Source organism: Protobothrops mucrosquamatus, unplaced genomic scaffold, assembly GCF_001527695.2.
Source record: "Protobothrops mucrosquamatus isolate PMUCROS unplaced genomic scaffold, P.Mucros_1.0 scaffold399, whole genome shotgun sequence".
Classification (NCBI taxonomy): Eukaryota; Metazoa; Chordata; class Lepidosauria; order Squamata; family Viperidae; genus Protobothrops; species Protobothrops mucrosquamatus.
This window is the reverse complement of record NW_015386730.1, coordinates 196,728-224,655: the sequence shown is the minus strand read 5'-3', so window position 1 is coordinate 224,655 and position 27,928 is coordinate 196,728. Positions and strand designations below refer to the sequence as shown.

General features: G+C 41.2%; 1 protein-coding gene across 1 annotated transcript in view; it reads left to right on the top strand.

Annotated features, from left to right (window-relative positions):
- Positions 1 to 11,180: 11,180 nt before the first annotated feature.
- The window catches only part of LOC107287557 (transmembrane protease serine 9), a 39,303-nt gene continuing 22,555 nt past the window's right edge, over positions 11,181 to 27,928 (top strand). Inside the window, exons 1-10 of the mRNA XM_015816078.1 lie at positions 11,181 to 11,271; positions 11,396 to 11,477; positions 12,569 to 12,725; positions 13,756 to 14,015; positions 15,788 to 15,927; positions 16,270 to 16,439; positions 23,972 to 24,044; positions 24,169 to 24,250; positions 25,850 to 26,000; positions 27,575 to 27,834. Of these exons, the coding sequence (XP_015671564.1) occupies positions 11,426 to 11,477; positions 12,569 to 12,725; positions 13,756 to 14,015; positions 15,788 to 15,927; positions 16,270 to 16,439; positions 23,972 to 24,044; positions 24,169 to 24,250; positions 25,850 to 26,000; positions 27,575 to 27,834 (1,345 nt within the window). The 5' untranslated portion in view covers positions 11,181 to 11,271; positions 11,396 to 11,425. The remainder of the gene's footprint in view (positions 11,272 to 11,395; positions 11,478 to 12,568; positions 12,726 to 13,755; positions 14,016 to 15,787; positions 15,928 to 16,269; positions 16,440 to 23,971; positions 24,045 to 24,168; positions 24,251 to 25,849; positions 26,001 to 27,574; positions 27,835 to 27,928) is intronic.

Below are 27,928 nucleotides of genomic sequence, written 5' to 3'. Positions count from 1 at the left end.
CTTTTGAAAAAGTTAAGAGGAGAAAATACATCTCTTCTATATCCCTAACCATATCCAACTACATTAGAATATATTCCCAAATTAACTCTACAACAACAAAAGTTCCCAGAAAACAACAACAGAGAAGGAGCAGATAAAACAGATAAATGGATACGAAATTGAGAATCGAGACTTAAAGATGGAACTTAATAAAACAAGGAACCATGATTTAATCCTAGTGGGGGAAAAAATCACAAGAATTGGAAAAAACAACTTATCCCTTAAGACTGCAAAATAAATCGGAGAACAAGAAAACAGATTGGATAAAATGAATTGTAGAAATGTCACGAACATCTAACATTTATGAACATATGGAAAAACCTTTTGACTCAGCAAAATACATTGATTAAGAAAGATACCGGGCAAATAAAAAAGACCGAAGTGGAAATCAAGAAAATAGATGATGGGACCTACCAGAGAGAATACTTAAAAAAGAAACACTTGGTTGAATACGGTTATAGAAATAGAAAAGATTTGGAATATATATGTCACTCTAAGAGGGATGAATCCCCTAAATAATATAGTATACTTTTTCCCCTTTTTATTATATTTCTTGATATGAGTAATATAAAAAGTTGAAATGGCTTAGAGAAAATAAATGTTTTAGACATTTAAATGTGATTAAATTTAAGAAAATTATAATGGATAAAAATGTTTTGAATAAGAGTTAAAGGACTAAATGGCTAGATGTATTAAATGGAATATTTAAAGATTAAACATATTTTTAATTATGGTTAAAAAGAATAAGAAGTCTTGGAAACAAATATATATTAGCTTAGGAGGGATATATATTTTAAGTAGTATGTTATTTTTTATGTTTCTTTATTCTTGCTCTCCTTTTTTTCACTGTTTTATCTATTCCTGAAGAAATGTAAAAGTGTGAAATGATTCATATGGAAAAAATAGAGTTAATTTTTTAAATGTAATTAATTTTTGAGAAAATCTTAACCAGTAAGAATACTTAGAATCTTGTGGGAGAAACAAATTTAAATAAGGACTGTAACAGGATCTATGATAAGGCAACCAGAATGATTGGATAGAAAAGAAATATTATATTGATTTGATTATTATTTTTAGGAATATTTGGAAATAATTATATATTTAATTGTTATGTATCAAATTATTAAGAATTGTATTAACTCAATGTTTGCAAAAGAGGATATTTTGGGGAAAAGAGGAAATCAATTAAAAGTATTAAGTGGATTATGGATTATAGAAATCAATTGCTAGTGATTGTTTTACACAGTGCTTTTTTTGTTAAAAAAAAGGTGCCGGAACTCACACATGTCATACAACCCGCCTTGCCTACCCTACAAGGTACCGACCTCCCCCACCCCTCCCTCCCTCCCTGAGCCCCCTTTTTTGTAGTAGATGAGGGGTGGTAGGTGCCAAGAATAAAAAGGGGAGGCGACCATGGAAAGTAGGACTGTCTGCATGAGCCCCTTTCTCGACAGATGCCCGAGGAAGGCAAGGCAGGTTCCCCATCAACAGAACCAGAACTGTGGCTGTTTGGGGTCCAAACCTCCCAAAGGACCCCGGCCTCCTCCTCTTGCTGCCACCACATGCACTGGACTCCAACCTTCCTCACCCTTAGAGATGGGAAGGCCTGGGGAAAAACTGAAAAAATTGGGGGGGAGAGGGTTTTGCCCCCCATATTTTTCAAAATGGTTTTGGAAAAAAAGGGGGAGGAGAATTGTTTTCTCCTCATTTTTCTGGGGTTTTTCCCCCCCAGGCTTTCCCATCTCTACCCATCCCCAAAACTGACGTGCCAATGGCCAGGAGGACGCAGCCTGCGACCCAAAGACCCGGATGGGCGCTGTTGTGTCCTTAGCCTGCAAGAGCTGAAAGTAGGCTCAGAATGTTGCAAATTGTCCTGGGGATTCCAAAAGCTGCCTGGGACCAGACATTGTGGCGCCAGCCTTACACGCATGGGCAAAGCGCGAAAGTGCTCAATTATTATTGGTTCACACTGTCTGGGTCTCTGGCCCTATAAAAGATCTGCGTGCCTTTTGCTGTTTGCTTGGTAGTAGGAGAGAGAAAATAAAGAGCTTGTTAATTGTCACCATGTGTCTTCATCAATTGCAAACGAACTGAAAACTGAGCACTGGCGATGAAGGTGGGATCCCTGCAAGCAATAAAAAGAAGAATTAAGGACTCACCCAGGAAGTCCTGACGGGGAAGACGGCGTCTGAAATTCACGACTCAGCCTGCCAGTACAGCGTCGCTGAGGGTGAGCTCGGCAAAAGGACCTTTTCCCAAACATCAGCTTGCAGAGGAGGCGATTGGTGAAGGTCGTAAACTTTACGATGTCGAAGATAGGCCACTTGACTGATTTTGATGTCTCCCACCCAGAGAGATGGAATTCCTATGTAGCACAGGTGGAGAACTACTTTAGAGTAAATCAGATAAGAGAAGACGGCCTGAAGGCAGCAACTCTTTTGTGTGCCTGTGGACAAGAAGCTTTTGACATCGCAGAAAATCTGGTGGCCCCTGCACTTCTGGAGTCAGTAACATATGCTGAAGATGTTGAAAGAACACTTCCAGACGAAGTTATCCATCATCGCTTGGAGGCACGTGTTCCAGCAGAGAGACCAAAGGCTGGGTGAATCTGCTGCAGACTTTATTGCTGCCTTAAGGCAAGCGGCCAGGCCTTGTGAGTTCAAGGACCTGGAAGAAAGGCTGCACGATCGCTTCATATGTGGCTTAAGAAGTAGAGACCTACAAAAATTTTTTTTGCAAAAGAAGAGGTCTCCTTCCAAGACGCATTAAGAGAGGTGGCAGCTGAAGAAGAAGGCTTTGTGGCTCACCAGGAATCCTCCAGCCACAGCTACCGTCCATCAAGAGGATGCTCAAGAAGAATCAGAATCGGATCCTGAAGAGGAGGTGGACAGACTTCACCAGCCAGCTGAGAGGAGGCCGAAGGGGCGTCCGGACAAGGCCCCAGCATCTCTTCAGTGCTTCGGGTGCGGAGGACGCCACAAGCGAGCTGACTGCAGGTTCCGCTCTGCCATTTGCAGGGCATGTGGAAGGCAAGGCCACATTGCCTCTGTCTGTCTGGGTTGCCAGAAGGTCCAACCTCGGGAAGAATTGCTTCCGAAAGGTACCAGGGTCCCCAGCCAACACAGGGTGGGTTTCTGCGCATCGCGCAGGAGTATTCTGAGGACAGGGACACACAAGCCCCTTAAGAAAAAAACTTTGTATTTATGTGAGGTTGCAGGGGGTTCCCTTATTGATGGAGTTGGACACTGGGTCCGCTCTATCAATTATTTCAATTAACACCTTCAAAAGGATTTGCAGCAGTAGTGGCCTTCGAGTTAAATTCGGGCCATCGAACCTAATACTCACTGATTTCAAAATTCTAAAGTCAGTGTAAAGGGAGAGGCCACACTCAAAGTCCAGCAAAAGGATTTTGAGGGGTTCCTGGATGTGGTGGTAGTTGTGGATGAACATACGTGTCTTATTGGAAACGATTGGTTCGAGGCTCTGGGAATTCAAGTAACTGGGCTGCACAACTTGCAAACATTGGGCCTTGCAGAGGTTTGCAAGGAGTTTGCAGATGTGTTTAGTTCAGAGCTAGGATCTTACAAGGGGCCACCCATTGCACTACAGTTAGACCCAACTATCACGCCCATCAGGGTCAAGCCTAGAAGGGTGCCTTTTGCCCTCAAAAGTAAGATAGATGCTGAGCTGGACAAATTGCTCCAGCAGGGAATTTTAGAACCTGTGGATTCTAGTCCATGGGAAACCCCCATAGTAACGCCTTTAAAGGCTAATGGGGAAATCCGTGTATGTGCAGACTATAAGTGCACACTAAATACAGCGTTGCAACAGCACGCTTATCCAGTCCCTGTTGTAAGCCACATTCTGGCCTCCCTCAAGGGGGGGGGTGCATTTTTGCGAAAATTGACCTGGCACAGGCCTATCAACAGCTACCTGTTGATGAGGCATCTGCAGAGGCCCAGAGGATTGTAACTCACAGGGGGGCCTTTAAGGTCAAAAGACTGCAATTTGGGGTAAATGTAGCCCCTGGCATATTCCAAAGTGTCATGGAGAGCACACTTCGGGGTATTCCTGGGGTCTGTCCCTACTTCGATGACATCCTCATTGCTGGGGAGCCATCTCTAAATTTAGCAGAAAGGTTAAGGGCTGTCTTGCTTCATTTTTGAAAAGCAGGCCTTAAATTAAAGCAGGATAAATGCAAGATAGGAGTCACTTCCACTGACTTCTTAGAGTTCAGGATTGATGCCCAAGGCATTCACCCTGCTGAATCAAAGCTGCAAGCTATTCAGCAGGCCCCAAGTCCAAAAGTAAGAAGCAAGCCTTCTTGGGACTCTTAAATTTTTACCATGCATTTCTCCCACATAAGGCTGCAGTGGCAGAGCCATTACACAGGGTCTTAGACAAGCAGGCTCCATGGCAGTGGACTAAAGTCCATGACAGGAGTTTCAATGAGGTTAAGGCCTTGCTCACTTCAAATGCTGTTGTAGCACATTTCAATGAGCAACTGCCTGTTTGCATCGCATGCTATGCATCTCCTTATGGGGTGGGAGCAGTACTTAGCCATCTGAAGGCTAATAGGACACAAGTCCCTGTGGCCTACTACTCAAGGACTCTGTCATCTGCAGAGCAGAATTACGCTCAGATTGACAGAGAAGCCTTGGCCATAGTGGCTGGCATAAAGAAATTTCATGATTTCTTATATGGCTGCCACTTCACGGTCTATACAGACCATAAGCCTCTGCTGGGTTTGTTTACCACCAACAAACAGACATCACATATTTTATTTATTTATTTATTTATTTATTTATTTATTTATTTATTTATTTATCGAATTTATATCCCGCCCTTCTCCTTGCGGACTCAGGGCGGCTGACAATCAATTTAAAAATACATCAAAAACAATTACAAAATTTAAAATTAGTTAAAAAGAAATATTTAAATGTTGTCTAATTAAAATATGAATAAAACCCCTCTAAAAATTCCCCTAGGCCAGTCCCGCTTGTTGGAATAGCCATGTCTTAAGGGCGCGGCGGAAGGAAGGGAGATCAGGGATCACCCTGATCTCTGGGGGCATATCATTTCTCCTCGTATGCTGAGATGGTCCATTTTCTTGTCAGCATATGACTACACTCTAGTTCACAAACCTGGAAAAGAGATGGATCATGCAGATGGCCTAAGCAGATTACCTCTGAAACAGGTAGAGGCAGACCCTGCTCCTGCCATTAATATTCTTTCCATTGAGGAGTTATCTGAATCTCCCCTCAATGCCAGGGACGTGGCTGCAGAAACGGCCACTTGATCACACGCTCACACGCGTGCTGATCTGGGTGTTGTCGGGATGGCCTGACACGTGCCCAGATACTCAGTTTCAAAGCTTCTGGCAAAGGAAGCATGAACTGTCTACTTTCAAGAGGTGCCTGTTAGGGGGTAGTAGGGTAGTCATCCCAGCCTCATTGAGGTCTAGAATCTTGCTCTCTCTGCATGAGGGACATCCTGGTATAGTAAGGATGAAGGCGCTTGTGCGCAGCCAGCTTTGATGGCCTGGGCTTGATAAAGCCATCGAGGCTCAGGTGCATGGGTGCCAACTGTGCCAACAGTCACGGCCTGAAATGCCTCAGGCCCCAGTACATAGGTGGGAGGAAACACAAACCCCATGGTCACAGGTGCATATAGATTATGCTGGGCCCTTTCAGGGGCAATTCTTCCTTCTCATCATTGACAGCCATTCTAAGTGGCTAGAGGTTGTTCCTGTTTCCTCCACTACTACTGCCAGGACCATCCAGGTGTTGAGGGGAATTTTTGCATTACACGGTCTTCCAGATGTTCTGGTTTCTGATAATGGTCCTCAATTTACATCTTCTGAGTTCCAGGCTTTCCTTCAAGCCAACCTGATCTGGCATGCAACATTGGCTCCCTTCCATCCATCCTCCAACGGACAGGCAAAGAGAATGGTGCACACTACCAAAGATGCTCTCAAAAAACTGACTTACGGTAACTGGCATCACAGGTTAGCAGATTTCCTTCTTCCACACCGCACCACACCTTGCACAGCCACAGGGAAGAGCCCTGCAGAACTCCGCTGGGGTTGCCACCTCATCACCAAACTGGACAGGTTGCACCCAGACCGGGTGGCTTCACAGATGTCACAACCACGGGCACCTCGGAGACTTCAGGTGGGCGATCCAGTTTGGGCTAGGAACTATGGGCCTGGACATCTCTGGGTCACAGCTGTGGTCTGCAAGGTCTCTGGGCCATTGTCATACGAAGTTGCCTTGGATGATGGCCGCGTTCTTCGCAGACACATAGACCAACTGCGTTGGAGATTGGACAGCCACATTTCCACTCCTGGCTCTGCTCTGGGGTGGGGAGGAGGACCATAATATACATTCTGTGTCACACGGTCTCAGGCCTAACAGGCCCTCACTAGCTGCTAAGGCTGTTTGGGGATCATCCCAAGATTCCGCAAGTGCTCCAAGCAGGAATTCCCACGATAGGGGGTCATCCCGCACATCCGTTATTGCTCCAGACAGGAAGTCACACTGGGGGTATCCACATTATTCAAACATGTCAGATAGTGCTCCAGACAGGGAGACAGACCGGGGGTATCCACATAAATCAAACACAGCCATAGAAAGGGAATTCCATCAGGGGCATTCTCATAATTCAGCTATTGCTCCGAAAAGGAAGTCAGTAGCAAGGGGGTTTGCCATGGAGGCGGCTCCTGACTCTGGCACCTCTGGCATGTGCTCAGGGGCTACAGAGTACTGGGGCACTTCCACCACTCAGGCCTCTCCACCTGCTGGCCTTGGGCTCGAGAGATAGTGTTCCCAAAAGGAGTCCATTGTGGACTCGGGGACTTCCATCCCTCCAAGGTACACTGGCTTGGACTCAGAGGGTCCAGCCAGTCAGCAGCTGGGGGCGGCACCTGGGTATTTGGGGCATCAAAGTCCTGGCCTGCTTAGCCTGGTAGGCGAGCAGGTAGGCCAGGCACCCTCACCAGTGTCACCTTGGCATTTAGGGCATCAAAACCCTGGCCGGCCTAGCCTGGTAGGCGAGCAGGTAGGCCAGGCAATCTCACCGGCCCTTAGAATGTTGCAGTGGGCCAAGTGCCCACCTAAACATCTAGGAGATTATGTGAGGTTGCTGTCAACACATGAGGAACCTTGCTATGGGGTCCCTGAATGAGGGGGTTAACACTTAGTAAGAGTCTCATATACTATTTTGATTTTGGATATATTTATTTGAGTTAATGACTTTTTGAAAGAGGTTTGCCTGCATGCAGACCCAAGCATTTCCACCCTCTTTGCATTTGAATAATGCATCAGTATTCCACTCTCCCTGCATTGCACAATGCACCTGTGCATAAGCTAGGTGTGTTTCATCTAGGGGGGAGGGGTGTTGTGTCCTGAGCCTGCAAGAGCTGAAAGCAGGCTCAGATTGTTGCAAATGGTCCCGGGCATTCCAAAAGCTGCCCGAGACCAGACAGGGTGGCGCCAGCCTTGTGCGCATGCGCAAGGCGCGAAAATGCTCAATTCCTATTGGTTCACACTGTCTGGGCTTCTGGCACTATAAAAGGCCTGTGTGCCTTTTACTGTTTGCTTGGTTGTAGGAGAGAGAAATAAAGAGCTTGTTGTTTTAACCATGCGTCTTCATCAATTGCCGACGAACCAAAAATACAACAGGGGGGATTAAAGGAACAAAGGTATCTTGCCTGCAGACAGGAAAACAATAACAAAAATGACATGCCACATGTGATACAGTGTGCCCCTTACTTTAGTATTGAAGATTTATACACATTAGGTGGGTTCAACAGCAGCCTATGCTCAGACTAAAAAACAGATGTTGTGTTCTCACAATATCTGATACCCAAAGAAAACCATTGTATAACGGCTTCACTTGTGACTAACATGATAAAACAGTGGCTTCCCATCATTCACCAAACCATAGTTACTGCCCCATTCCATTTCAAGGCTACCCCAGCTTTTGTGTGAATTCCGCCGAGGTCACATGATCATCTTTTGTGACCTTCTGATAAGCCAAGTCAATGGGGGAAGCCAGATTCGCTTAACAATGGTGTTACCAACTTAACTAATTTTACTAATTTAACAATTGCAATAATCCGCTAACAAATGTGGCAAGAAAAGTCATAACATGGGGCAAAATTCACTTAACAAATTTCTCACTTGTGCAACATAAATTTTGGGCTCAACTGTGGTCATTAAGTCAAGGACTACCTGTATTACAGAGAAGACTGTCTTTGGGTGAGACCACAAAGGGCTTGGTCTGAACCGGTAGCTAATTTTTTGTTGCCCAGGCCCAGAAGCGGCATCCACACAGAGAACCGGTTGTTCACATATTTGAATCCCACCACTGTTCAGGCTGCATGATATAGAGCCAAGATATATAAGGATATGAGAGGTTCTGGAACAAATGAAAAGTGTTTAGTCTGTTGGTTTCTTGCTTTTTGGCTCTGTTGTCTGACTTTCATTGACTAACAAAGTTTATAAAGCAATGCTACCAACTTTCTAATGCATGGCATTTCTGGACGTGAATCTGCCATGGTTCCAGATTGTTGCCCATTCAGCTGCTTAATTTGAGCAAATAAAGTGCTGCTTAATCAAGAAGTCTCCGATTGGGTTATCTAATTAGATTAATATGGTATCTCAAGGGACTGGGACCTTACAGCACCATGCATGTATTTCATTTGTATGGTGCCAAACACAATGGGTTTGGCACATGCCTCTGATTCCCTAGTAGATACTGCCTTTAAGAGTATATAGAAAATACACAACACCAAACATAGCACCCAAACACTTTTTTCTGCTAGAAAGATATATAGCTGGTGTCTTCAAACTTGGCACATTCATAACTTGTGGACTTCAACTCCCAGAATTCCTCAGCCAGGCACACTTGAGTTTTGAGTGATATTTTCACTCAACTTTTTAAACCAGCGGTTCTCACGACCCCATTTGGGGTCGATCGACTATTTCACGGGGGTCACCAAGCAAGGCTGTCTGCCATTTTTTTCCCCTTTTCTTACCTCCCTTGAGCTGGGCCAGCTGGTGGTTGGTCTGCTCCGTCTCTGCCGCTTGCGGCGCTCCCGGGCAGGGAAAGTCCTCGACTTACGACCGGTTGGGTAGTCCTTGACTTATGACCGGTTTAGTCCTCGACGTACGACTGGTTTACTCCTCGACTTACGACCGGTTGGGGGTCGCAGCATTAAAAAGGTTGAGAACCACTGTTTTAAACCATGAATCTCCTCTTCATAAAACAGAGTTGTTGGCTTAGCCTGCTCAACAGTTAGCCTACAAAGAAAAACACAATAATCTAACACAATGTGTGAGCCCGTGTGATATCTGATGGCCTTCTCAAGATCAGATCTTTATGTGTTCACTGGCTGCCTATGATAAGAGGAGACAACATATGAGGCTATTCAAATATGTTGAAATCAAGACCATCTACCCATGTAATTTTTCACGTGGTTCTTGCTTAGCCCAGAACATGGGATTAGGAACTAAGAAATGAGCAGGTGTGAAATGGCTGACCCTGGTGTAATAATTTCTGTAATAACCCATACAAGCAGCTACAAAGTTTCCCATGTAAATATATGCTATTTAACGCAATGAATGGAAAGGCTTCTATCTTGTTAAAAGGGGTCCAGTGAGAAAGCACCACATATACCACAGTAATGACATCTGTCCCATTCTTTGAGAACATTACCATAGATAAAGCAAGTGGTAGAAGATATTCATGAATCATTAATTGAGTTAGCAGGATAAACACAGGCATGGGTATTATGCATTTTATTAGAATGGGTAATATCCAAGGTTTTGTACTATTAAATGATTCAGATGCTCAGGCAGACAAGAGCCATTTCAGACAATCCTTCAGATGTACACATAGAAAGAACTCAGCAGTGCAACATCCTGAGTAGGGGGAGCTACTGGCAGACAAAAGACCATCAGATTTTGCCTGGAAAACAGCCATTTTCCCCAAGTTCATCCCAGTTGTCAACCTGCAAAATAACAGGACATTCCTTTGATCACCGTTTCTCAATAAGAGTGATGCCGTTAGAACTGTAACTCTTCCATACAATTATACTTCTCAATTATGTCCTGAAAGAAATCTTTTGAATACAATTCTGAATGGAGTTTTTTTGACGGCGTGGAGTTGGTAATCAATTGTTTCCCAGATGGACTGGAACTGCAACACCCATGATTAATATGCCAGGGATTCCAAAGTATTTTGGTCTGACCCTTCATGGCTGATCCACTGAAAAGGGAGAGATTTTCTACTGAGTGTCTTCCTTTGTCCCCAACTGGTTTCTTGTAGAAAAACACTTTAGCCAGACTTAGGTAATTTACTTACCCAAAAAGAAGGGCACAGGGATGAGTATACTTTTTTATACCACTGACAGACATAGGGATCAGAGCCTTTGGCATTCATAGCTTTCTCACAGCGGTCGAAATCTACTAGGGGAAAAAAATTCAAAATGCATCTAATCTAGGATCCAGAAGAGCCCTTAAAACAGAACTGTGTATAAGCCTGAAGAATCTACAAGACTGTGTATTGTCCAACACCTGGATCTCCAAAATAAAAAAAGAACCTCCCTGTATCCACCATTTTGCCCTCCAACACATCCAAATACAGTGGTGGTATTCAGCCAGTTCACACCACTTCAGCAGAACCGGTAGCTGATTTTGTTGCCCAGGCCCAGAATGGACTTCCGGAAGCGGCATCCACAAAGAGAACCAGTTGTTCACATATTTGAATCCCACCACTGTTCAGCCTGCATGATATAGAACCAAGTTACATAAGGATGTGAAGGGTTCTGGAACAAAGATAAATTGTTTAGTCTAACTGTTGCTTTCTTGCTTTTTATAATCAGTTTTTGCACCAGAGAAATTTCATGCAACCTTTGGAAACGTGTACATGGATGGGATATACTGAAGGAGGGAATAAGGGAGTGTACAGGAATGATTGATGTCTTTCTTATGATGTAATGGCTCTGTTGTCTGATTTTCATTGGCTAACAAAGTGTATAAAGCAATGCTACCAACTTTCTGAGACGTGACACTTCTGGATGTGACGCTGCCAACGTTCGAGATTGTTGGCCATCCAGCTGCTTAATTTGATCAAATAAAGTGCTCCTTGATCAAGAAGTCTCCACTTGGGTTATCTGATTAGGTTGATACGTATCTCAAGTTTAAGTTCGGGACTGGGATCTTACAGGTGAGAAACTGGCATTTTTTCCACATCTCTCCTTCTGCCTCGGAGTGGAAGAGAACAAAGTGATTAATCAAATATTATGAACTGTGCATTCTTGCCAAAATTGTTCCCCATTTCTAAATTCCAGGCAAACAGCTTTCCACACAGAGCTGAAGCTATGGTGCTGATCAGAGTGCTAGCAAACCTTCTGATACTACAGCTTTCTTACGGTAAGAGCCTGGACAATGGAGCAAGGGGTGGACGGAGCTTTAGGTGTCTTTTTCGGTTGAAATCTCCAGTTACAGGAATAAACTTGCATGTAATTATTAACTGTAGATGTACAAGCAGATCACAAGTAGAGAGTGGATGAAGAAGGCCCGGCTGGTGCAAATGGGGAAGACCATTGCTGTATTTGTAATGATAGTATGAATTGATACATTTATTCATATCAGCAAAACTAGCCAGTTAAAAATATATAATCCCAAATATGGTCAGCTTCTTTTCGTGTTTCTATTTATTTGGCAACTGACTTCAATAGAGGAAGATAACATTAATTAATATAAGATTCATTAAGAAAAAAGTTGGGGAGGGGTTTTCAGTGTTAAGGTGGTCTTAAAAATGGTGTATGAGATGGCCATTGATTTTTGTCCAAAGTGGTAAAATAAATCTGTGGGATTTAACCTAGCTCCCATTCTGTTAGATTTGCTTCATTATAGAGCGTGCAATATCCGGGTCATTGCTTCTGAAACAAATATCAAAGCTGGTATGTAGGAATTTTACTGCCATCAATATTGGCTCAAACTTTTTTTAGTGAACTAAATACTAATGTTATCAACTTACCATAAATTAAATTCCATTTTCATCAATCTCTTCCCCACTTTCACTTCTTCTGCCCCCTATTCTCCCCATCATGAGGCCACATATTTTGCTTAGCAATGCAGTACAGCGAGATCAGACTCTGGACCAAATGCTTCTAAATGTCCATCCTTTTTAGAAGCTCATGTGAACACACTGGCACATGTTGAAAATGAAAATCTGATGCCCTTTCTCAAGTGTATGTGTGTGTATACATACACAGACACAGACACACACACACACACACACACATTAATCACTTAAGATTCACAGATAGTTTACCTACATGGGCATAGCCATATATATGATTTGCAAATAATCCATTTTATTCAATTGGTTTGGATGCTGTGTGTCCCACAGTCATCTGTTACCTATCAAAATTAGTGTACTGATAGAAACACTGCCAATAAAAGTGATTCTGTTCTACTCCACAGCCAAACACTGAATGTTTTTCGTTTCTTTGCAGCACAAAGGACTTCTGAACTGGTCATTGGAGGTGATGAATGTAACATAAATGAACATCGTTTCCTTGTAGCCTTGCATGATGCTTTGTCTGGAAGATTTCTCTGTGGTGGGACTTTGATCCACCCGGAATGGGTGCTCACCGCTGCACACTGCAACACGTGAGGGCATTACAGAATGTGGAAGGGTTGAGGGAGATCGTGTTTAGATATCCAGTTTTTTTATAATGTTTCTGCTAGTTTTTAATGACTTCTCTTTGCATTTTGAATTAGTGTTCTGCTGCTACTGCTATTGCTCCTCACAATCATATCTTGAGCAATGCTGTTTATATTTAGGGTTGAATTTCCATCTTCTTCACCATAGAATTCATATCTTTCCTTTTTTCTGGAATATAATAATAACAAGAATAACAAAATCTGGAACATTACCTGAATACCCTTTAATACCATGGAACCACAACATTTACCTACCCCAGGTCCTTGGGAAGGACTTGAGAGGTGGATAAAAATGCCAAATCCAGTCTAAATATCTGACTGACTGCGCAACTAACCAGAAAATATTAACCATATGCTGCCTGACTCTGGGGGTTTGCCATAAGAAAATATTTTTTTAAAAAAATCAGTAAAACATAAAAGATAAAAAGATGATGAAGTGAGAGGCTTCTCTCTCCCTTATCAAAGGCCTGGGTGAGGCACTACATCTTAATACTAAGCAAGAGCAGAGTGGGCACCATCCAGATTTTGTGTTCGTCTTTATCTGTCCCACCATCCTTTGAGATAGGCTGGGTTGAGAGAGGATGTGCGCAATACAAAGTCATAACATTAGTACGGTAACCACATGGGTTCTATCTTTAACAGTCATCTATAATTTATAAGTGCAATATTCACACAATACACATCCATGTCAAGAAAGAGATGGATTCATATTATATGCTGAGCTTTCTGAGTGCTAAACAGCACACAGGTGAATTCACGCTTCAAGATTTTACATAAAAAATGGAAATAGCTTATTCAATCACCTTTTAATAAATATCTTGAGTGAACCAAGATCTCTAGGACATTGACAGTAAGTCTTCCAGCTTTCACGCGCTAACAATCCTGCTTGAGGGCCAAAATGAGGTCAAGGACCATCCCAAGTAATATACAGTTTACTTTAAGTTGTTGTTGTTAACCTCTTGTTTTTTTCTTGTAGACACTTTATCATCATATACCTTGGTGCGCATAACCAAAGTGTAGAATTTGATTATGAGGAGACAAGATACCCAGAGAAGAAGTACTTTTTTCCCTGTAGCAAAAACTATACCAAATGGGACAAGGACATCATGTTGATCAGGCTGTACAGTCCTGTTAGGAACAGTAAACACATCGCGCCTATCAGCTTGCCTTCCAACCCTCCCAGTGTGGGCTCAGTTTGCCGTATTATGGGATGGGGCGCAATCACATCTCCTAATGGTAAGGATCTCTGTCTATACTCTCAGAATCAGTGTTTGATGTAACATCAACTAGGTCTAGGGTCCCACTATGTCACCCATGCATATTGGAATGTGGATGGACAATGGAATTCCCTAAGATTTCATTTCTTTATCAGTTCCACACCCACAAGGTCCTTGGAATAAAAGAAATAAGGAAGGAACTGGCATGCTGTATAGCTAAAAAAAACCTATAGGATCAGGTTTATTTATAGCAGTGCTGTTGGGAATCAGAAAAGTCCCATTAGCATGGCAGTCTTGCATGGCTTCATTACCTTTAATAATGGGGTGTTTTGTGAATGGCCATGGCCATTTTAGAAATGGAGAAGTCTCCCGTGGAGAATGTTTTCAGAGTATATTTACCACTTGCTCTCAAAATGCCAAATATGAACTCAAAAACATGGTATATCCTTGGATGGATATAAAATCTCTGTGGATGGTTGCAGAGGACTTCTTCCTTTTAAGTCCTGGTGGTGCAGTGGTTAGAATGCAGTATTGCTGGCTATCTTTGCTCCCAGCCTGGAATTCGATCCTGACGGGGCTCAAGGTTGACTCAGCCTTCCATCCTTTTGAGGTTGATAAAAGGAGGACTCAGATTGTTGGGGGCAATATGCGGATACTGTAAATCACCCAGAGAGTGCAGTATATAAGTCTAAGTGCTATTGCTATTGCTAGTAAGGCCATGGAAGTGTTACATGCACTCTCAGCTTTGGCTTATGGTCATCCACACATAAGCCACAAGGTAGGTAGATCTTGTAAGCCCACCTTGTTTTCTACTTAGGTTTCTACCAAATAGGTGTAGCTAGAGCAGACAAGTCACACAGCCTTGGTCAAGAGCTGCGAAATAATTAAGGACTCACACAAATAATTTTCAACTAACCACTGAAGCACTACAGGTTTTTTAGAATACATGGAGACCCAGTGAATTTAAAGTAACAGCAAAACTTTACTGCTTGCAATGTAAATTTATTCTTTCTCATACGCACACATGCACCCATCCATGTTTAGACACATCCTTCTCAATAAGGCTGCCAGGCACCAGCTAGAGGGACAGAAACTCCTAACTTCTGGATTTAAAGATGACTCAAGGAATGGGTGAGCTTTAGGACCCCTTTTTATCCTGAAAGGTTCTTGATTTGTTGATTGGTTGGGATTGGGGTTTATTCCATATTCTCAGGCTCAACTTTGTCTGATTCAGATAACATTTTCCCTTTGTTTCCTTAGACTTATTTCCACCTCATCTGTCCTCCCCAAGGGATCTTTCAGACAAGGTTCCTGGCTTTTTGTTCTTATACACAATACAAACTTATGGGTCTGATTCATGTTCAGATATGGAAGTTTCAATATGCTGGCTGAGGAATTTTGGGAGTGGAATTTCAGAAGTCTTAAAGTTGCCATGTTTGGAGACCCCCGTTCTAGGTCATCTCCAGGGGATGCGAGATCAGTTCTATGACTTTTGAACTAGCAAAAGCCTCACTTTTCCAACAAGGCAATCTTTCTAGGGTGCCGGAGAAATTTGAGAAGCCTTCAAATGCCTATCAGCTGATTTAAGACCTATTAATATCCTTACAAAAAACATTTAACTAAATCTGTTTTTTCTCAAGAGCCCCTTTGAATGGCTTTGAAAGACAACACTTCCTATTCCAGGCAATGAGATCACCTCCACTGGTTGAAGACAATGGAAATTATAGCTCTATGCATCTAGGTGGTAAATTGTAAAAAGTAGAATTTTGCCTATTTTTTATTTTTTTTCAGAGACTTTTCCCGATGTCCCTCATTGTGCTAACATTAACCTGTTCAATTATACGGTGTGTCGAGCAGCTTACCCAGAGTTGCCAGCGACAAGCAGAACATTGTGCGCAGGTATCCTGGAAGGAGGCATAGATACATGTCACGTAAGATGATCCGTTTTAAGACAGACTCCTAAAGAAATGATGCTAATTTTCAAAGCTATGACAGAGATCTAGCCTTGAAGGCATCTTGTAAAAACATACAAAGTTACGGCTTTTTCTAACTCAAGTGCCTTCTAGGTGTCTAGATTTCCAGACTTCCCAATACTGGTGATTCTGGAGGGGAAAACTCAAGGAGTTAAATTCTTCTACAAGGATCCTGGATTGGGGAACATTGTAGTGAAGCATTGGGGGCTATATGTGAATGGACGATGGGAGGGAATTGTTTGCTCCACTTCCCATTCATAGATACGGTAATAATGTTTCATGTCTGATTTTTCTCAATAGGGTGACTCTGGGGGACCCCTCATCTGTAATGGACAATTCCAAGGCATTGTACAAGCTGGGGGCAAAACCTGTGCCCGACCGCGTAAGCCTGCCATCTACACCAATGTCTTTGATCATCTTGACTGGATCAAGAGCATTATTGCAGGAAATACAGCTGTGACATGCCCCCCGTGAAAACTTTTGAAAAAGTCAAGAGGAGAAAATGTAACATATTAGTACATCTCTTCTATATCCCTAACCATATCCAACTACATTGGAATATATTCCCAGGCAGTAAGCTTTTTTTAGACTCAAATAGGACTGCCTTTGGAGTAAGAAATGCTCAAAATAGTGCTGCAGGGATCATGTCCCATTTAATTTCAGTATAAAACAATCTCAATAAAATGGAGGCCTGTTTTAGGGTGAGGTGCAAAATTTCTGACTCTAAAATGGACCATTCCAAATATTTTAACCTCTGAAATCTTTCCATTTCTGTCCACTTCTGGGACAGTGGGGTCCTTGATGCTCTCTGAGCTTGTCTTCTTGCAGACATTTCATTACCCAGCTAGGTAACATCATCAGTGCTAGAATATTCTCTTCTATTGGTACTTCTGTGGCATTTACAATACGCTCATATGGAGTCATGCAGTCACCCCACAAACATATCCATATACCCGGGTCCCACTGTTGCCTAAAAAGGATCCCAGATTAACCCCCACTTCCCAATCAATAAATAGAACCTTTTGAGAATCATGTTTTTATGTAAATTCTCAAGTATCCACAGCAATAAAATCGTATAGATCGTCTCTTGTTTTCTGATCCTTTGGTTTTGCAAAGGAATGGCCTGTTAAATGGCAGCATTTGAACTACTGGGCTTAAAAGCTGAAAAAGCTCTGACCTGGACTTCCGGTTTTGCGTGCTTGAAACTGAATGAGGAATTTGATCTTCTCTTTTCTATTCTATATTTAATTTCCTGGAAAAGATCCCCAAGAAGCAAAATACCTCCGAATCGGAAGGAGGGGGATTTCCGCCCCACCCTTATACAAACGGAAGTGGCGAATTAATCTTTTTATGGAGGATTAAAATATATGGAAGTGAAACAAATATAAAACCTGAAATTTAAAACTGAAATCTGAATAAATCTAAAATTTTTGAATGGTTAAGACTCTCATTCTAAAGATAATTGTTCATTTTGAAAATTGAAAAACAAATAGATGCTGACACCTATTGAGAGAAGTATAAATTTCAGAAAAAAAATATTTTTTGAACGATTTGGAATACAAATATCTATTTAATCGGGACTCTAAAGCTATTTGCAGAGAAAAGAAAAGAAGAGAAAAACTCAAATTCTTGGCCATCATGGATCAGAGCCATGTAGAAAGAATATATCAAGAAAACATAAATACTCCACAGGAGGAGATATATAGTACACTGCAACTAATTCAAACAACAATGATTTTAAACCACAAAGAAATCCAAAATAACTTTGAAAATATAAATCAATCTATTTCCAAGTTAACTCTACAACAACAAAAATTCCCAGAAAAAAACAATAGAGAAGGAGCAGATAAAACATATAAATGGATACAAAATTGAGAATAGAGAATTAAAGATGGAACTTAACAAAACAAGGAAACATGATTTAATCTTTATTCTTTAAGAAATGTAAAAGTGTGAGATGGTTCATATGAAAAAATAGAGTCAAATTTTTAAATGTAATTAATTTTTGAGAAAATCTTAACCAGTAAGAATACTTAGAATCTTGTGGGAGAAACAAATTTAAATAAGGACTGTAACAGGATCTATGATAAGGCAACCAGAATGATTGGATAGAAAAGAAATATTATATTGATTTGATTATTATTTTTAGGAATATTTGGAAAAAATTATATATTTAATTGTTATCTATCTAATCATTAATAATTGTATTAACTCAATGTTTGCAAAAGAGGTATTTTGGGGAAAAGAGGAAATCAATTAAAAGTATTAAGTGGATTATGGATTATAGAAATCAATTGTTAGTGATTGTTTTACACAGTGCTTTTAAAAAAAAAAAAAAAAGGTGCCGGAACTCACACATGTCATACAACCCGCCTTGCCTACCCTACAAGGTTCCATCCAAAAAAAGGTGCTGGAACTCTGTTCTGGGCGTTCTATGAGAAAAAAAAAACCCCTCGTTTTACAAATATAAACCCAGAAAACACACTGTTCACCAATTATTAAGTGATTTATGTTTTAAAAAATCAATAAATTACAAAAAAAAAAAGAAGAAAGAAAAAAGTCTGACCTGGTGGAAAGAATACTACTAGAGTGGGACATTGGAAAAAAAAAAATTCTGAAGTACGGCAATGAAGCTCACAATTGCTTAGGTTCATATAGGTCAGGAAGCCATCACCAAACCAACCTGTTTGATCGCCTAATGCAATGTGTAAAGGCAACTGATCGTTGTTCCTACCATTTATGGATTATTAGCAGAGATCAGATCATTACATAACCTAAACTGAGCTAGGTTTGATTTTGCTATTATTGAGAACTCGGCTTCCATCTTAGGTAGTCCTCCCTCGGCAGTCCTTTAACAGGACTCATTCTCGGATAAGTCTACCTTGGCCCTTCCTTTCATCTACAGACCAAATACATTGTTCTTAACCTGTTTAATTCAATAGTATGTAACGTAGCGATAATCATCTTGGATAGATTTTTGACCCAATGAGGACAGGCGCAGTAAGGGCTATAATCGTGAACGCTTCCAAGCTGGGGGAAGTACGGTCCAACTATCAGGTGCAGGGGAGGCCCTCATTTCTTGCTTGTGAGTAACCCAGCAGTATCTAGTGGGCACTGCGAGAAACAAAATCTTGGACCGAGATAGGCTTTGGTCAATCTAGCAGAGCTATTTATGCCCTGTTATCTAAAGCAGGGGTGAGAAGCCATCAAATACATGACCGGAGAAGAACTGTATGTTTAACTTTTATTAACATTTCATGTAAATAAAATTAAGTCAAAATGAGTGTCTGGCCCAGCTCCAGGAATTAACCAGTGGAACAATCTGCCTCCAGAATCTGTGAATGCTCCAACAATGGAAGTTTTTAAGAAGTGACTGGACAGCCATTTGTCTGAAATAGTATAGGGTTTCCTGCCTGAGCAGGGGGTTGGACTAGATGACCTCCAAGGTCCCTTCCAACTTTATTATTATTATAGCTGCATCCCACTAGGCCATTCAAAACCTAAGCAAATCTTTTGAGCCAGAAAAAAAAAGTTAAGCTCCTTGATCGTTGCGTTGTGCGAACCCAGCCAATGATGCTTATGGCCCAAGACTACAAGCATAGGTTGTATTTTTAGGAATGGCTTAACGAAATCAAACATGGACAGGCCAAACAACAATAGCCTTGCAAGAAGTGCGCCCTCCCCCCAGTTTCTTTGAATTTAGTAAGACTGATATGAAAAAAATGGAAAAGAAACTCTTAAGAATATGAATAGATGATATTTTCAGTCAATGTGTAAGAAAGTCAATTTCTTCCTTGCACCCATCCAAAAATACCCCCATTTGTTTATGTAAATAAAAGCATGGCTAAAAATATCTCTCTCCCTGAGCCCCCTTTTTTGTAGTAGTTGGGGGTGGGTGGGTGCCAAGAATAAAAAGGGGAGGCGACCAAGGAAAGTAGGACAATCTGCATGAGCTCTTTCCTCGACGGATACCCGGGGAAGACAAGGCGGGTTCCCCATCAACAGAACCAGAACTGTGGCTGTTTGGGGTCCAAACCTCCCGAAGGACCCCGGCCTCCTCCTGTTGCTTCCACCGCATGCACTGGACTCCAACCTTCCTCACCCCTGGAGATGGGAAGGCCTGGGAAAAAACTGGAAAAATGGGGGGGAGGGTTTTCCCCCCATATTTTTCCAAATGGTTTTGGGAAAAAAGGGGGGAGGAGAACTGTTTTTTCCTCATTTTCCAGGGTTTTTCCCCCCCAGGCTTTCCCATCTCTACCCATCCCCAAAACTGACGTGCCAATGGCCAGGAGGACGCAGCCTGAGACCCAAAAACCCAGACAGGCGCATCTCCCCTCTTAAGGTTTTTTGCTTTCCGGAAGGGTCTGCTTTTATTGAGATACATATCCAGTCTTGTTATTAGTGTTCTTTTGTGCTTCAGGCTCAGTGGTGGGATTCAGCTGGTTCGCATCACTTTGGCAGAACTGGTAGCTAATTTTTTGTTGCCCAGGCCCAGAATGGATTTCTGGAAGTGGCATCCACACAGAGAACCGGTTGTTCACATATTTGAATCCCACCACTGTTCAGCCTGCATGATATAGAGCCAAGATACATAAGGATGTGAAGGGTTCTGGAACAAAGGGAAATTGTTTAGTCTGTTGGTTTCTTGCTTTTTGGCTCTGTTGACTGATTGTCATTGGCTAACAAACTTTATAAAGCAATGCTACCAACTTTCTATGACGTGGCACTTCTGGATGTGATTCTGCCAGCGTTCCAGATTGTTGGCCACCCAGCTGCTTAATTTAATTAAATAAAGTGCTGCTTAATCAAGAAGTGTCTGCTTGGGTTATCTAATTAGATTAATATGGTATCTCAAGTATAAAAAAGGGACTGGGACCTTACAGCACCATGCATTTATTTCATTTGCATGGTGCCAAACACAATGGGTTTTTCTCCCCCAGACTTTCCCATCCCTACCATCCCCAAAATTGATGTGCCAATGGCCTGAAGGACACAGCCTGTGACCCAAAGACCCAGACGGGTGCATCTCCACATTGGGGTGGAGGCGCCCTGAGCACTGGGCCTTCCCGCACTCTTCCCAAGGGTCGGCACTGCCAGGAAGCCCCCCCCCCGAGAATGGAACCAAGGCCCGGAGCAGCCAGGCTTAAGGTTGCCAGGTGTCCACTATTTGAGCAGACAGTCCACTTTTTTCACATTATGTTCACTATTGTTTTTCACACAATAGTGGACATTTTTTTATTCAAAAGCTTTATGATGAAATGGCACATAATCTAAAGCTGTACAGTCTACTTTTTTTACTACTTAACCCCCCCCCCGCTTGTCCGCTATTTTTTGGAAGCAGACCTGGCAACCCTAGCCGGGCTCCTTTCTTTGGCTGGCTGTGAGCGAGCTCCCAGCTTCTCATCGCAATGAGGACGATGAAGCAGCAGCTTCCTCAAAGTGACCTACAGAACAGGCCACCAAGATGCCGAAATCAGCAACGGGGAGGCTAGAGCAACACCGGAAGAACAGGCGCAAGGACGCTCTAGCTCTGCCCCTCATTTTCCTGATGGGTCGCAACCCCAAAAGTGCAGCTGCTTCTAGAGTGGAGGTGGGGAACTGTGGCTCCCCTTATGACTTGTGGATTTCAACTCCCAGAACTCCTGAGCCAGTCTAGTACCACAGCTGGATACCCTCCCCCCAGTTGTACAGACTTCAATTTCCCTAATTCTCTACAATTACCATCCTGACTGGGAAATTCTAAGAGTTGAAGTCCAGGCATCTGAAGAGGATGTAATTTAAAGGTTAATGCTAATTTTAACCAAACCAAATTCAAACAAATTACAGCTGTGGACAGCCTCCATCCAGTACTGTGCATAGCCAGCTTTCCTGATCTGCTTTTCCAAAACTAGATCCTAGAATGGAAAATGTGGAGTGTTTTCAAACCAGTCTCACAACCCTGAAAATTGTTGCCCCCACTATTCATAATACAGAAACAGTCATTTTTCCACACCACCCAAACAAATGGGAGAACTGAGTGTGTGGTTGCCTTTATATGATCTAACTGCCCTGGCTTTCTTAGGTTTAAAAATATTTCCAGGTAAAAGAAAAAAAATCTGTTTTCCTTCCATCCTAAAGCTGAAGTGAATTCTGCACCGGCATCTCACATAGACTGCATTAATCACATATTAGGGGTTTTTGCTTTCTGGGAGGATCTGTTTTTATTGAGATACATATCCATTCTTGTTATCAGTGTTCTTTCATGCTTCAGGCTCAATGGTGGGATTCAGCTGGTTCGTACCACTTTGGCAGAACTGGTAGCTAATTTTTTGTTGCCCAGGCCCAGAATGGACTTCTGGAAGCGGCATCCACACAGAGAACCGGTTGTTCACATATTTGAATCCCACCACTGTTCAGGCTGCATGATATAGAGCCAAGTTACATAAGGATGTGAAGGGTTCTGGAACAAAGGGAAATTGTTTAGTCTAACTGTTGGTTTCTTGCTTTTTTAAATTAGCTTTTGCACCAGAGAAATTTCATGCAAGCTTGGGAAACGTGTACATGCATGGAATATATATGTACATGGATGGAGGGAATAAGGGAGTGTCTTTCATATGATGTAATGGCTCTGTTGTCTGATTTTCATTGTCTAACAAAATGTATAAAGCAATGCTATCAACTTTCTGAGATGTGACACTTCTGGACATGACTCTGCCACGGTTCCAGATTGTTGGCCACCCCACTGCTTAATTTGATGAAATAAAGTGCTGCTTGATCAAGAAGTCTCCACTTGGGTTATCTGATTAGATTGGTACGGTATCTCAAGTTTAAGTTTGGGACTGGGATCTTACAGGTGAGAAACTGGCGTTTTTTCCACATCTGTCCTTCTGCCTCGGAGTGGAAGAGAACAAAGTGATTAATCAAATATTCTGAACTGTGCATTCTTTTTTTTTTATTAAAAGTTTTATAACATTTACAAAATAAACCCCCTTCTCACCCCCCAGACCCCCCCACTTCCCAGAGCTGTTCACAGGGTTACAAATATGTTAATCATAATCTAAATAACATTATCCAACTAATTATGTAACCAAATCTATAACACACTTTAACTCCCTTTTAAAATAAATTTAGATAATTTAAAATTAAACACAATAATAAACAAATAATCAACTTAATTATTAAACAAAATTACTACTCAAAATAATAATAATATCAATATAATAAAATATAATAAAAGCTATAAAAATATAATAAAATATTCACAATAACAATACTGTAAAATTTACTCAAACACCTAATGGAACTTTTCAGTCCCATATTTATTCTGAATATAATCTATCCATTTTCTCCAAACCGAAATATATCTTTCCTGTGTTTGATCCTTTAAATAAGCAGAAATCTTAGCCATTTCTGCTAAATTTGCCACTTTAAGAGACCATTCTTCTACAGTAGGCAAACGATCCGTCTTCCAGTTTTGAGCTACCAATAGTCTTGCAGCTGTTATCAGATTTAACATCAGATTCATTTCTTTAGCATCCAAATCTCCCATAATACCTAATAAAAATAACTGCGGTGTGAACTTTATCTTTTTCTTAAAAATATTTTGAATATTCCACCAAACCTTGATCAAAAATGCTTTTATTTCCCTACACGTCCACCAAATATGAAAATAAGTTGCATCTAGACTTCCACATCTCCAACAAAGGGAAATTGTTTAGTCTAACTGCTGCTTTCTTGCTTTTTATAATCAGTTTTTGCACCAGAGAAATTTCATGCAAGCTTGGGAAACGTGTACATGGATGGGATATACTGAAGGAAGGAATAAGGGACTGCACAAGAATGATTGATGTCTTTCTTATGATGTAATGGCTCTGTTGTCTGATTTTCATTGGCTAACAAAGTGTATAAAGCAATGCTACCAACTTTCTAAGATGTGACACTTCTGGACGTAACTCTGTCAGCGTTCCAGATTGTTGGCCACCCAGCTGCTTAATTTGATCAAATAAAGTGCTGCTTGATCAAGAAGTCTCCGCTTGGCTTATCTGATTAGATTAATACGGTATCTCAAGTTTAGGTTTGGGACTGGGATCTTACAGGTGAGAAACTGGCTTTTTTTCCACATCTGTCCTTCTGCCTCGGAGTGGAAGAGAACAAAGTGATTAATCAAATATTTTGAACTGTGCATTCTTGCCAAAATTGTTCCCCATCTCTAAATTCCAGGCAAACAGCTTGCCACACAGAGTTGAAGCTATGGTGCTGATCAGAGTGCTAGCAAACCTTCTGATACTACAGCTTTCTTACGGTAAGAGCCTGGACAATGGAGCAAGGGGTGGACGGAGCTTTAGGTGTCTTTTTCAGTTTAAACCTCCAGTTACAGGAATAAACTTGCATGTAATTATTAACTGTAGATGTACAAGCAGGTCACAAGTAGAGAGTGAGCGAAGAAGGCCCAGTTGGTGCAAATGGGGAAGACTATTGCTGTATTTGTAATGATAGTATGAATTGATACATTTATTCATATCAGCAAAACTAGCCAGTTAAAAATATATAATCCCAAATATGGTCAGCTTCCTTTCGTGTTTCTATTTATTTGGCAACTGACTTCAATAGAGGAAGATAACTTGTTAATTAATATAAGATGCAATGAGAAAAAAGTTGGGGAGGGGTTTTCAGTGTTAAGGGAGTCTTTAAAAAATGGTGCATGAGATGGCCATTGATTTTTGTCCAAAGTGGTAAAATATATCTGTTGGATTTAACCTAGCTCCCATTCTGTTAGATTTGCTGCATTATACAGCGTGCAATATCTGGGTCATTGCTTCTGAAACAAATACCAAAACCGGTATGTAGGGATTTTACTGCCATCAATGTTGGCTCAAACTGTTTTTAGTGAACTAAATACTAATGTTATCAACTTCCCATAGATTGAATTCCATTTTCATCAATCTCTTCCCCACTTTTACTCCTTCTGCCCCCTATGCTCCCCATCATGAGGCCATGTATTTTGCTTAGCAATGCAGTACAGCAAGATCAGACTCTGGACCAAATGCTTCTAAATGTCCATCCTTTCCAGAAGCTCATCTGAACTATTCTTCTTACTTCAACTGATTAGCGTAATCTGACTGGCAGTGATACCATTAAGTTACTGAGCAGTCTTCTATATTTTTAACAATAATAATAGCATCCATATATATCATTTTTTTTCTTATCAGCTTCTGTTATTTTCATAAAAGTCATCTTATTGATTCACAATATATTATTTTCATAAATCTTTTCAATTTCTCCATAATATTCAACAATTCTTATCAATCATAATTTTCTCAATAATTAACATCTAAATATCAAATTTTCCACTTAAATATATCATCCCAGTATTTTCATATTTCATATATTATAGAAATACTATGCTGCTTATGTATCATAACATCTACCTATAACATATTTTCTAATCAATTTATATTTCACTTCTATTCATAAAATTGATTGAATCACTATATATCCTTTTTTCAAAGTTCTTATTAAGCCTAATTCCCCCTCAGTATTTCAATCATTTCTGAATCCTAAATCTTTTCAAACTTAATTTGTCTTTAAAGTTCAAACTTTTCTTTCACTTTCATCATCCCAATATTTTTAATTTTGTATCTTATCAAAAAATACCATATTACTTATATCTCTTATCCCACTTATTCTAAAGCCTCTTTATAGCCTAAGTTATAGCCACTGTCACCCGTTAATTGTGGGCATAGGCATATATATGATTTGCAAATAATCCATTTTATTCTACTGGTTTGATGCTCTGTGCCCACAGTCATCTGTTAACCTCCAAAATTAGTGTACTGATAGAAACACTACAAATAAAAGCGATTCCACAGCCAACCACTGAACTTTTTTGGTTTCTTTGCAGCACAAAAGTCTTCTGAACTGGTCGTTGGAGGTAATGAATGTAACATAAATGAACATCGTTCCCTTGTAGCCATTTTTAACTCTACCGGGTTTTTCTGCGCTGGGACTTTGATCAACTCAGAATGGGTGGTCACCGCTGCACACTGCGACAGGTGAGGGCATTACAGAATGTGGAAGGGTTGAGGGAGATCGTGTTTAGATATCCAATTTTTTTAATAATGTTTCTCCTAGTTTTAGTGACTTCTCTGTGCATTTTGAATGTGTGTTATGCTGTTATTTTTATTGCTCCTCACAATCATATCTTGAGCTATGCTGTTTATATTTATGGTTGAATTTTCATCTTCTTCACCATAGTATTCATATCTTTCCTTTTTTCTGGGATATAATAATACAAGAATAACAAAATCTGGAACATTACCTGAATACCATCAGCATTGACAAAATCACCACAGTCAATTGCAAAAGGCAGCCTTACCTGGAACATCCTGTGACAATCCCTTTTAATACCATGGAACCACAAATTTTCCTACCCAAGTTCCTTGGGAAGGACTTGATAGGTGGATAAAAATGCCAAATCCAGTCTAAATATCTGACTGACTGCACAACTAACCAGAAAATATTAATAATATGCTGCCTGACTCTGGGGGTTTGCCATAAGAAAATATTTTTTTTTAAAAATCAGTAAAACATAAAAGATAAAAAGTTGATGAAGTGAGAGGCTTCTCTCTCCCTTATCAAAGGCCTGGGTGAGGCACTACATCTTAATACCTCTTCTAAACAAGAGCAGAGTGGGCCCCATCCAGATTTTGTGTTCTTCTTTATCTATCCCACCATCCTTTGAGATAGGCTGGGTTGAGAGAGGATGTGCACAATTGAAAGTCATAACATTAGTGTTGTAACCACATGGGTTCTATCTTTAACACACTCATCTATAATTTATAAGTGCAACATTCACACAATACACATCCAAGTCAAGAAAGAGATGGATTCATACTACATGCTGAGCTTTCTGAGTGCTAAAAACAACACAGGTGAATTCACGCTTCAAGATTTTACATAAACAATGGAAATAGCTTATTCAATCACTTTGAATAAATTTCTTGAGTGAACCCAGATCTCTAGGACAGTGATGGCGAACCTTTTAGAGACCAAGTGCCCAAACTGCAACCCAAAACCCACTTATGCATCCTCGAATGCCGGGTGGGTGTGGCCCATTGGCTGGGTGTGGCCCATTGGCTGGGTGTGGCCCATTGGGTGGGCGTGGCTGCAGTGGTAACGGCAGGCTGGGTGGGACTAAAAAGTTCAATCAATCAATTCCAACTTTGCAAGATCTTTTTTTTCCCGTGAGAAGTTGAAATTGACTGATTGATTGAACCATTTTTTTTTTTGCACATGATGGCAGAGGCCTAAAGCGAAAAGGTTTTATAAAACCCAGCTGAAGGCCTAGGACTGGGGCGATGGCATGCGTGCCCACAGAGAGGGCTCTGAGTGCCACCTCTGGCACCCGTGCCATAGGTTCGCCACCACTGCTCTAGGACATTGACTGTAATTCTTCCAGGTTTCTGACAGGTTTTTCCCCCAAACACAATTGGAGAAGGTAGGTTATGGCCCTTTCTTGTTTGGCGCTAACGATCCTGCTTGAGGGCCAAAATGAGGTCAAGGACCATCCCAAGTAATATAGAATTTACTTTAAGTTGTTGTTGTTAACTTGTTGCTTTTCTTGCAGTAAAAATTTCAAGATGAAGTTTGGTGTGCATAACAAAAATATACAAAATGAGGATGAACAGATAAGAAGCCCAAAGGAGAAGTTCATTTGTCCCAATAAGAAATACAATGAAGTAGTGGACAAAGATATCATGTTGATCAAGCTGGACAGTCCTGTTAGCAACAGTGAACACATCGCGCCTCTCAGCTTGCCTTCCAGCCCTCCCAGTGTGGGCTCAGTTTGCCGTATTATGGGATGGGGATCAATCACACCTGTTGAAGGTAGGGATCTCGGTCTATAATCTCAGACGCAGCTTCTGATGTAACATCAACTAGGTTTTAGGGTCCCACTATGTCACCCATGAATATTGGAATG